The 12,200-nt window shown below is 38.3% G+C and overlaps 1 protein-coding gene and 1 long non-coding RNA gene across 8 annotated transcripts in view; both read left to right on the top strand.

Moving 5' to 3' along the window:
* The window catches only part of tnika (TRAF2 and NCK interacting kinase a), an 86,625-nt gene that overhangs the window by 3,637 nt on the left and 70,788 nt on the right, over positions 1-12,200 (top strand). For all 7 annotated transcript variants that reach the window (XM_026206688.1, XM_026206689.1, XM_026206692.1 and 4 more), the window contains exon 2: positions 8,810-8,875. In XM_026206688.1, the coding sequence (XP_026062473.1) occupies positions 8,810-8,875 (66 nt within the window). The remainder of the gene's footprint in view (positions 1-8,809; positions 8,876-12,200) is intronic.
* Positions 8,890-11,920, top strand: LOC113045926 (uncharacterized). Its single transcript, XR_003276045.1, has 3 exons — positions 8,890-11,159; positions 11,378-11,415; positions 11,520-11,920. It is a non-coding gene; the product is annotated as an uncharacterized LOC113045926 (long non-coding RNA).

The following is a 12,200-nucleotide window of genomic DNA, read 5'->3' on the forward strand; positions in this document are numbered from 1 at the left end:
GTGGCTTTGACAGGCATGCGGTTTAGCCGTAGAAAGGGGCCCTGTTCAGTCAGCTGTAGCAAGACTCAAGGTTAAGTCCTTTTAAAACAGGATATGGGCCAATGATTTTACGGTATTTTATTTGATTCAAAAATACATTTAGAATGGCATTCATATTCCACATGCAATGACTTGGTTCTAGAGCCACTAAAGTAAAATTAAAAAGGGAAAAATATAAGCGTGATGCAACTATGATGCAAATTATTTTGTAATATTTCATAATTATAATCAAGAACCTTTTGTCATTTTTTTTTTTTTTTCATTTTTAGAATTTTGTTAACATTGCTTATTAATATAATAAAAGGAAAACACTGTTAAGTATTCCAAAATCTTGTGGTGAGATAAACACGCAAAAATTTGGCTTTAGTTAGTATATTTTTATTATGATTTAAAGTAATAGATTTATTTTTAGTTTTCTAAATTGATAATAATAAGAGATGTTTCCTGAGCACCAAATCAGCATATTACACTGATTTCTGAAGGATGATGTGACACTGAAGACATGACTGCTGAAAATTTTACTTTGCTTCACAGGTATAAATTGCATTTTAAAATCTAGCCGAATAGAAAATTGTCACATTCAAAAGATTTTTACCATCTCCAAACTTTAGAATTTAGATGTTGTATGGTGCAAATATATTTACTTGTTTTACTTAATACACCACAGCACATTTTTTTAATAATTAAATAGAAATTCAAAACCACATTAAACCAAAATAATGCACAAAATACATTTCTATAAACTTGTCATCAGTGTTAAACATTTCCTTATAATTTGGACATTCTTATATGCCACAGACCCATTCATGATAAAATGGCACGAATGGAGCTGCGCTGCTTGCTGGGACTTTTTTTTTTTTAATATGGCTTGGAGTTAGGCCTTAAGATACTGCTTTCATTCAAACATCCTCTCAGTTTGAGTCTCTGTGTGCTTTTCTTTCATTCAGCAGCTCGGTGGGTTAAAGGAACAGTGCTGGGTCCGGTGCTGTCAGGGCCAGGTGGTGCGCCATCTGCTTCCCTCTCACCTGACTTCCATACGCTCTGCTCCGCATGTGCAAAAGTGTAGGATAGAGAGATCACGAGATCATACCTGCGCTCCTCAAAGAGCAGCAGTGACAAGACTCTGCGGGTGACAGCGTGGGGTCTGGTGTCTTCCCCAGGTGTGCATGTGTGCTGTTTTGTGCACCTCTTGTTTTGTGGGGGAATTATGTATGTGTTGGTCACTTGCTGTCACACCCTGCCACTCCAACTGCATTTTATTCAATGCCATTCTGCCCGAGGATGTCTTGTATAACTTTATTTTTAAATGCACGCCACACCAAGAAAGGAAAATGCATAGTTGTTGATAATGGTCTGAACTGCCAGTTCTGGCAAAGCCACATCAAGACGCTCAAACTAAGGGTTGCAGAGAGCCATCTCACCTCATGCTTAGCCTAGTGCTGGTGTGGTTAAAAGTGCTAGTGGGTTTTAAGTTTGCAGTTAGCCCATGCCCAGCAGTGTTAACTGTCCTGAATCTCCTCTTCCATCCTCCATCTCTCTCCGTCATTCTGCCCTCCAGCAGACGTCCACTGACCCATTTCCTGTCTTCACGCTTAAGCGCAATTGCTGACTTATGTAGTTTAATTTAGCTAGATGTAAATGGTACACCTCGCTAGTTGACTGTTAAGTGGTCTTTATATGTCATTACACACTTTCTTACATGGTTTATAGTTTAAGTAAATGCTAGCTGGGACACTGTCAATGGAAAGAGAAACTTCTTATGAAAGTGAGTGTGACACTTTCTTGAATAGTTCAATGTCCTGAACTATAATTAGCAAATTATCAAATGTTTGTAGATTAGTAACATGTACCAGTTATTAATGAGTTTCTACAAGTCTGTTGAAACTCGCTAGTAATCTAATGTAGTAATCTGTCAAGTTTGTGTTATGCACAGCACAAGTCACAGTGTTTTTGTAAAATTAAAATCGCTTTCAGAATCATTCACTACAAACTTGCTTTCCTCTCATTGATATCGATATACTTATAGATCAGTGAACATGTCACCACTCGTGTATCATCCAGAATTAAATACAGCGTGGCTCTGCTATAACTCATAATTATAACTCCAATTTCCAATTCCGCTTGCGGGGCACAAGATTAGCAAGGCCATGTGGGTGGGAAAAATAACAATTATATTTCAGCCTAACATATTTCCTTCCAATCAATTTCTGTTAGATAGGTCCTGCCCTATACTTATTTCCCACTGAATATGCTACATTACCCCACTCTCTAACATAAAGCGTGCAGATACCACAAAATTTTAAGTACACTTCAATAGATGTGGTCTCTGTTAAGCGATGATCTTACATGGATTTTATGTGAGTAGTAACAGTCTGTCACCTGTGAAGTGTAACCTCTTATGAGTCACTTTTGAATGAGAGTATGACGGTCTCTTGAGTCTCTAAATGCAAATTAACAAACTTTTTGTGAAGTATTTTACATTGATAATTTAGTTCTTAGTTGCAGTAGAAAGAAATCATTCAGCAATGCTCTGTGCAAGAGTGTTGATCTAGTCTGTTGGTCTGAGGCAGCGCTCCAGACTTCCACTGCTTGTGTTCATTGGGATTGGCGGTTTAGGATGTTAGCAAAAATAGATGCCTGCCTCCCTTGATTGGAAATGAGCTTTGGCGCCCAGATTGGGGTTTTGGAGCCAAAGGTTTGTGTTATCGCTGTGGTATTGATCAGCGGTTCAGCGGTCGTGTATTGATGTCAGAATCATCTTCTTCATTTGCCTTTTACGTGACTCATTGGCTTGTGAAGACTAAAAGATGGCTCGAGCCTCCTAACCCGCCATAGACGCATTGTTTTATGGTGCATCAGATGTTTGGGAGCAAAAATGGGTTGAGAAAGGCCTAAAGGCAGGTTGTGCATTCATCAGGTGCTCTACAATGGAATCCATAATTAGCGTGCAAACACCCTTGTTTCTTGTCTGGCAACTTTCTCTGGGATCACAGCTAAATGTGTATTGACAGTTAGAGATCTAGGTAAAGGAGAAAATATTTTGAGTGCTCACTGTAACTATATAGTGTTATGACCAAATTGTTAAATTACAGCATCCGCGTAGTATGTGGCCCTGCACCATGAAACCAGTCTTAAGTGTCGAAGTTGTTTTTTCGAAATTGAGATTTACACAACATCTGAAAGCTGAATAAATAAGCTTTCCATTGATGTATGGTTTATTAGGATTGACACATTTGGCTGAGATACAACTATTTGAAAATCTTGACTCCGAGTGTGCGTCAAAAAAAAAAAAAATACTGAGAAAATCGCCCTTGAAGTTGTCCAGATGAATTCTTAAAAATGCATAGTTTTGATATATTTACAGTTGGAAATTTACAAAATATCGTCATGGAACAGGATCTTTACTTTAATATCCTAATGATTTTTGGCATGAAAGAAAGTTTATAATTTTGACCCATACAATGTTCTTTTGGCTATTGCTTATAATATACCCCAGTGACTTAAGACTTCACCAAAAATGAAAATTGTCATCTTTTACTCACCCTTTTGTCATTCCAAACTGATGATAATAGTTTGTTTCAAATATACTAAACAAAATTATAAATGCAACACTTTTGTTTTTGCCACCATTTTTCATGAGCTGAACTCCAAGATATAAGATTTTTTCTATGCACACAAAAAAACGCACATAATTTTTCTCTCAAATATTGTTTACAAATCTGCCTAAATCTGTGTTAGTGAGCACTTCTGCTTTGTGAGATAATCCATCCTCCTCACAGGTGTGGCATATCAAGAAGCTGATTAGACAGCATGATCATTGCACAGGCATTTATTAGTTTTTACTTGTTGACTTTTGGAGCACATCCTGCTCTATATTATAGCATATCATATTACATACAAATAGCGGTGGAAATATATCTGTAGTACAGTATTGCATACCATAACATGCTAATTATTACAGTCCTTTACATTTGCCACATCATTATAAATGAGTCTTTTGAGCACTTTTGTGTATATTTATATGTGACCTACCAATATAGCCTGATTCTGTGTCATTATAAATAGCATGTAAATGTAAGTTTGTTGTGCTCACATTGTGCCTGAGCCTCAGCTTTTTCCTGTGGCATATAAAATATGGATGTAGAGAGATAGATTTGTGTGTGTGTGGCAGAGGAAGTCAGGCATAATGAAATGTTTGGAGCAAACGGCATCTATTGTAATCCAGAGCCAGTGTCAAGCAGACTGATCATCCAGAAAATGAAGAGCAAAAAGATAGAGACTGTGGACACCCCAAACACCTGCTCTGAATGTCCAAAATCAGCTGCACCCCTTCCCTACAAACTCTATTGATGAATGATGGTTTAAAAGAATAGTTCACACAGCAATGAATAATTTACTCACCCTCATGTTGTTCCAAACCTCTATGACTTACTTTCTTTTGTGAAATGGAAAATTAGATATTCTGACGACTCATTTGGCCACTCTTTTCCAAGCAGTGGGAACTGGTGATTTCAAGATGGCAAAAAATATCCACTGAGAACCCCAGAAATGTGAAAAGGGTTGATAGATTTGTCTGAGAAACAGACTGAAACTATTCATATATTCATTGAAAACCTGTAAACAAATCATTGAATCAGTGAGTCAACTCAGGAGCTGAATTAGTTTGATTCATACGATTCATTCAGATTTCCAACTGTGAATTAAAAGAATGACTCATTGATTTGAAGGTCAGTATTTGCTCACATGAACTAGGATAGATTTTTAACAGGGTTTGGAACAACATGAGAGTGAGCATAATTATGAACATTTTAATTTTTGAGGCAACTATCCCTTTAATAGTGTCGTGGCAGCTGTTCACCTTATAAAAGTTGCAGAGGCGGCAGTTATGAAGGGGGAAAAGTATGCAAATTGCATAGGCTAATATTTAACTGTAGCAGTAGCTACTGGTTTTCCTTGAGTTGCATCAACTGTGCGTGTTAGCTTCTGTTGTGCCTCTGACTCTATAAATAAACACCTTTCAGGCTGTCTTTCCCTTCCACTCAGCCTAGTGCTGCCATGTTAGTTTTCTGTCAGGCTGGTCAGCCTGACAGTGGGAACCATAACACGGTATTCTGCTCATGTTTGCTTGAACAACAGAAACCTGAGTGATGGGCAAGGTTGTTAACTCCTCTCTGTCCATCACGCTCTCACTGATGGTTTGCACGCTGGCCCTCATTTTTTTTAGATGAACCCGAGAAAGGAAAGTATGCGGGGAGAATGTGCATCCTTCCTCTGTGAGAAACAAGGAGAAATAAAGCGTGAAACACATTTCCATAGAAGCAGTGACTGACACGTCTGCTGATGCAGCCGGAGAAAAGGGCCGTCCTGCCAGTCTTGTCAGACAAAGAACAGGCCCAGCATGAGATGACTGGGGTGAAGGAGAGGGGGAAACAGCCATGAGACCTCTGTGAAGAGAAGAACTGCTGAATAAGGGAATCAGTCAAGACACCAGCTGTAGAATGAAACCACAAAAGACAATATATTCATAAGAAATGTGTTCTTTAGCATTCACCTGCATCCTTTTTTATATGTATACCATATACTCCATAAGAAAGTAGCAAGATCTTTGTAAAAATATATTTTTGAAAGACTCGAGTTAAACGAGGCTGCCTTTATTTGATCTAGTATATATTAAATCCAGCAATATTGTGAAATACTGTATTATGATTTAAAATAGTTTTTATTTTAAGATTTTTTGTTTTAAATCAGAAATTTTGTTTTATTACTCCAGTCTTCAGTGTCACATGGTCCTTAACACAATAATAGCTACAATAAATTTTTATCATAGCTATCAATAGAAAAAAACGCGATATATTAATATTTGATTGTGTGTGTGTGTGTGTGTGTGTGTGTGTGTGTGTGTATATATATATATATATATATATATATATATATATATATATATATATATATATATATATATATATATATATAATTCTTTGATTAGAAAGTTCAAAATAACAGCATTTTTAAAAAGTGAATGCTAAACAATTTGATTATATTTATATATATAAACCTTTAATAATATAAAAGTTTAATTTATATATGCACATTTTCTGTAATTAATTAATTTACATTTAGATTGTTTGCTCACTTAATTTTTGAATAACACTGTTAAATGTAATCTTTAGCAAATATGAAAATTAATATTCATTTTTTTTATGCTGTACATTTAAAATGTCCAAAATGTAACTATTTGAAAAGGTTCATTAGCATTTAAAATGTTTGATTTAGTTTACAGTGAGTTGCTGAGGTTCAGCTTTAAAGGTTAAATCACACGGTCATGGCAAGTTGTCATCTAGATTAAGAAAAAGTCATGTGGGGGTTTGAAAGCTTGAAGTGGGTTAGCGCTCACCCCTGCTTGGTTCAACTCATCATCAGCGGTCAGTGTCATGTGATCACAGCTGACCTCCCCCACATCTTTGATATGGTTCGATTTGGGATTATGATCTGCTTAAAAGCTTCTGCTGAAAATGGCCCCATGAACCCACTGTATGGACAGACATATTTCAGCATCGAACAATGAAGCTCTCTGCAGCGTTGAAACCACCTTGGCGTGAAATGGAGTTTGTGAATGGCCATAAACCCGATTGTTTTCCTCTAATGTTATGGGAAAAGCCAGAAGTCACTCAGAATCGACAGATCCAGTTTTTACCTTGAGGGTAAAAGCTTGAACAGCTATTATACTGTATAGACAAATTGTTTTTTTTTTCTTTTTTAAGAAAGAAACCAGCTAATTTTGTGTATTAGCATTAGTCATAAATGGACAGATTAGTTACTTTGTCTAGAGCCTCTTGTGAAAAGAAATCAACTAAAAACAAGTGAGCCCTTGTTGAATGATATTGGCAGGACAACAGAGGGGAACAGGGCCAACAGGTTGACTGGATTACCTTCATAAAGACATCATGATTTATAGACGTGTGTGGCTCTGTAGAATTGCTTTCTTTTGTTATGCGTTTCTAATAATTATAAGTTATATCTCTATTGATGTGACTTTAGGTGCTGCCAAAACAGTGACTAGTAATCTGCTGATTGTTGGAGATTTTAGTTTTCTGTGCATTGTGTAATATCTGTCCCCTCGCTTTCTCACATCTCATACTGTAGAATGTGTCTTGTTGACACTGGTTTCCCAGTGGCCTTACAGCTTTGGCTAACAGACAAGCCACATTTCCGATCAATTCAACATTTAGTTTCACAAGTAGTGTTGTGTGGACTGTCCACGGTCGACAGCTTGTGAGAATAACACTGCAGCTTGGGTTTTTTTTTTGCCAGTCAGCATAAGGACAAGATATTACTCATCCCTAGAGAGCCAAACCATGTATTCATCATCAGCTCTTTAGGTGATTCATTGAGAGAGAAAAAAGCTACAGGGTTTCTATGCATTGTGCAGTGCTTCCTAAATTGAACGGGATGTCCGTGAGAAGTTACTTAACTTGACTAAATGTGTTCATCTGGATAGTCCTGCAATGTCCTGTGTAATATTCTGTATTACATTCTTATGGAGCATCATACTTAAATTTCTAGGTTGTTGCAATATTACAAATTATAAATTTAACACATAACTTTTTCCCCCATTTATATGTCCTCTGAATGGTTATGTAACCAAAAACTATTTAGTATAACCTAACTTGTATGCAATCACCGTTGAGTAAATTTCCCTGTCTCTGTATTTCGATGTTCGTTTTGATAATATACAACCCTTATTATTTGCAATCTCCCTTAAGTTGGCTAAATAATATTGTGTGAAGTCCACTTAGCGGGACACTATTGGGCAATTGGAACATACCCATATTTTAGGATTAGCCATAATGGTGAATGTTGGATTTATACCCTGCAGCTTAACTATTAAGAGCAGTGTATGTGCAATCATGGAAATGAGTCACATTTGTGTGGACCTCCACTCGTGATGGTTGACTCTTTTCTGAGTTTAGATCCTGAATCTCACTGTCTGTCAGTAGTTCTCAGTGGAATGCAAACAAGAAAAAAATATCCATTTGCACTATACCAAATTTTGTCCTCTGAGCAATGTCATCTTTAAAGATACCACTCCATTTTCACCGTTTTATGGCAACAGCTTTCTGTTGAACAGAGATTGGTGATTGTGAGCAGGCCTTTGATGTTTAAGGTCACAAACTCAACCAGGTGGTGTTTGGGTGAAGCCAGATTAAATGGCACATGAAATGGCCAGTCTTTTCTCCCTGCATCGACTCTTTTATTTAGAGTTTCTTTGTTTAGGTGTTAGATGGAGTGTTCGATTTAAATCTCACACTTGGTTGGGTGCTGGCCATGAGAGATGGTACACCGCAACAGTTGTGTGATGGAGGACACCAGGGGTTTTTGTGTTTGTGTGAGCTGAGAAGCAATTACTGTAGTTTGCTGCTTGAAACACTGCTGTTTATTAATACCAACATGGAGTCACAGTCTCTATCCTTGGTGCATGCTCCTGTTGTTATTGTGAAGGATTCATTGGTGCGCATCATTCAGCAAAAAATCAACAACTCTCTTGTTTTTTAACTCCTCCTCCACAACAACTTTCCCAATGATTACGATTAAGTGCCTCTCTCACTTTCAGTGTAGACACAACACATTATGCAAGTAAAATGAGTTTGAGAAACTCAGATAGATTGAAAACTTCAGAAACATCACAAATACTTAATTAATTTTACAACCAGAGTGTTGCTTTTCTCTGTGAATGCACTTTTGCTGACCATAAACATTGCTCTTTTTTCAGGACCCTGCAGGAATATTTGAGCTGGTGGAGCTGGTTGGGAATGGCACATATGGTCAGGTGTACAAGGTAAGAACATTTTATTGTATTATTTTTTTTTTTATAATTTTCCATAATTTTTCTCCAAAGCTGCTTTTTGAGCTATGGAAACCAAAAGCAAAAGGATTTATGTGATGTCTGTCTGAATGTCTGACTGGGGTTAGAGGGGTATTTCAATCAAAACATTTTTCCATCTAATAATCCACATTCCCTTCAAAACCAGTCTGACTGGATTCATGACTAAAAAATGATGTTTAGGAGGACCACAAATATAGTGCACTAGTCTTATGGACTACTGTTACGATACTTGTATTGTGCTTTTTTTTTGTACTATTGAGCTTGACAGGAGGGCAGTCCCAAGCATGGAGATTTGCCAAATGTGAGTTAGAGAATACAGGTCCCTAATCAGTCCCCTAATCAGCCCCCCATGGACTTGTCTGCTTGATAGACTTGGTCACTATTTACTTCCATTAAATGGAAGAGAGCAGCTTCAACATTCTACTTAAAATCTCTGGAAAAAAGTCAGTTCTACAAATTGAGGTTGATTTTTGGGTGAACTCTCTGTCAGTTCTACAGATTGAGGTTGATTTTTTGGGTGAACTCTCCCTGTAAACCTGAACTGTGCCAGGCATCTTCTGATTGGAGTATTAAATTATTCAGTCAGATAAGGTCCTTGCACATCCCACCAGAACAGCATGTGGCCACAAAGCTGCACCCTGCTGTGGAACCAGGACATAAGCTTGGGAGAAGTAGATGAGAATGACGAGAAGGGTGGCCATGAGAAGTAGTGGAGGGAGAGATATGAGAGCTGGCTCTGTGCCAGAGTTAGCAAATGGAGCCTAAAAGAAGTTCTTCAGTGGGTGGAATGTGATAAGAGAGTGTCTGATGTACATGCGTCTCCCTTTGCCTTGAAGCTGCAGACACAGACACATGTTTTTAGATTTGTGGAGCGAGACGGTCTGTGCTCAGACGGGGAGGTGAATCTCTTCCGCTCGGCTTCTTTTTGGTCTCTTAGTGGGGTTCTGCTCTGTCATTCCAGTTTGCCCTTCACGTCTCAGACATACAGATCAGGTCTGAGTGCACAGGTGAATGTGGAAGAACTTGGGTTGGTGTACTTTTAAACACAACTAATCCATTTCAGCTGAACCTGTCTGGTCCATCTTTCCCTATGGTAACAATCCCTGTATGATTTACATGAAGTTATGTTTATTGCGGATGAAATGGAATCAAACGCTGTGGTTGACGACATTGATATCCTTCAATTTGTATGGCATCAGTCTATCTAGTCAGAGTTTGGAAGTAAGAATGGCATGACAGTTAAGAGCCAGTGTGAGAGGGTTTCTGGCTTGTTTATGGAACCTTCACTTACTACCGATTGAGCTGGTGCAGCAGTTATGCCTCTGATTCAGTTTGCATTGGCGTAGAGTTGCGCTTGAGCAGGGGTGTCCAATTCTGCTTTTGAATGGCCGACATCCTGCAGAATTTATCTCTGGCGCACCTGCCTGTAAATTTCTAGAAATCCTAAACACTTTGATTTAACACATTCAGGTGCATTTAATCATGGCTAGAGCTATGCTCCGTGAGATGGTGTCCCTCTAGGAGCAGAGTCGAACACCCCTGAGGGAGCAAAAGAACGGAGTAAACAAACAAGGCCTCATGCAAAGTCTGTTTAAAAGATTTTTTTTTCACTTTGAGTTCCACGTTGTTTTTTGGAAATGTGACTTTGTAAATCGGGGATAGCCGACCCAGTTTCTAGAGGGCAACCATCCTGCAGAGTTTACTGTAGCTCCAACCCTAATCAAACTCATTTGAACCTGGTGTGTTTGAGTAAGTTTGGAACGATGTTTGCAAAAGTGTAGTCAAGAGCAGGATTTGCTACCCCTGCCCCAAAGACATCTTAAAGTTTAATATATGTTGAGATCAGGGGTGTAACCAACACTTTTCCTGCAGAATTTTTCTCCAACTGTAAGCGAACACACCTGAACCTGTTAATCAAGGTTATATCACAGACAGGTGTGTTAGAGCAAGGTTGGAACTGAAATACTCCAAACACTTGCTAACTTGAACTGTACGGTCCCATTGTTTTGAGATGGTGTGGTTTGTAAGAAAGCGAAGGATGGTCATTTCAGCTGTCCCGACAGTCAGCTGATGTAAGAGCTGCCTGGTGAGACACATCAAACCTCCAGTGAGCACCTTTCCTCATCTCATTCATAATGTAGAGGCAGCTCGTCCAGTTCCTGGAAGGACAGGTCCGCAGACAGATCCCTGAGGTCTGACTATCACCACCTTTCCTACACTGAAGTTGGATTTAGAAGTGGGTCATTCCATAATTTCACTTTGTCACATTTAGATTCCTTTCCCCTTCTGGTACTTTATCTGAGATCAGAAATATGCTGTTTGCTCATGTTTTTGGTCAGATAGGATGTGTGTTTCTTAGCATGGGATAGGTTTACTAGTTACTGTGTCTTTATTTGATTTATTTTTTTTTACATGTGAACTGTTCATTGCTGATATTATGCCTTATTCTCTTAGGGCTTCATTTGATACAGGACCCTCAAGGGAGAATTGAGGTTTTGTTCTATTTTTTTAATTGTTTCTTCAAGAATATTTTCAGCTATGCTTGGGACAGCACTTCTTTTATAGCAGAAGTAGAAGCCTTTTTTTCTTCATTCAGCCCTGTTGGATAAAAAGAGGCAGGATGTGGGCACTCCCGAAAGTGCGTCTGTAACTGCAGGGGCTCATCTGAGAGCAGAGTCCTGGTGCTCTCAAGTTATTTTGGATGACATTGACCTATTTTTGGCTCTGCTGCTGAATAAAAATACCTCTGTCTAAATGTCTCCGTGTGCATTAGAGACACCTTGTCTGAGCAGAGACACCTGCTCTAAAGACCTGTGTGGGAAAAGCTCTCAACTCTTCCCTCATAGCCTTTTTCTTTATTTGTCACAATATGTAAAAGTCAGGTTAATGTCTATATGTTAAATGTGTTTGTTGTCGTTTGTGTGTAATCTTATGCAGAGGAAAATCATGATTCATTATGATCATTCTATGAATCCCAACCAGTGCTGTTCCCTGTTTAAAAAAAATAATAATAATTATTGGAGCATTATAATGTAGTTTTAAATGCCCTTTACCCCACATGCATAGTACAGCCCTTGAAATGGGTCAGGATGAAACATAGGATGAAGTCATTTCAGAGCTCAATGGACCTGCTCATGCCGACATTTTGCCCTGTTGTTTTCTTATGCTCTGTTATGGCTCATTAAAAGTTGGAAAAGACATAATTTGTGTCATCTTTACCAATGGTGACTCAGTTCAGATTCTCTCAGAGCTTGTATGTTTTGGTTTGTTTCGGGTC

The sequence above is a fragment of the Carassius auratus genome, chromosome 27, assembly GCF_003368295.1.
Source record: "Carassius auratus strain Wakin chromosome 27, ASM336829v1, whole genome shotgun sequence".
Classification (NCBI taxonomy): domain Eukaryota; kingdom Metazoa; phylum Chordata; class Actinopteri; order Cypriniformes; family Cyprinidae; genus Carassius; species Carassius auratus.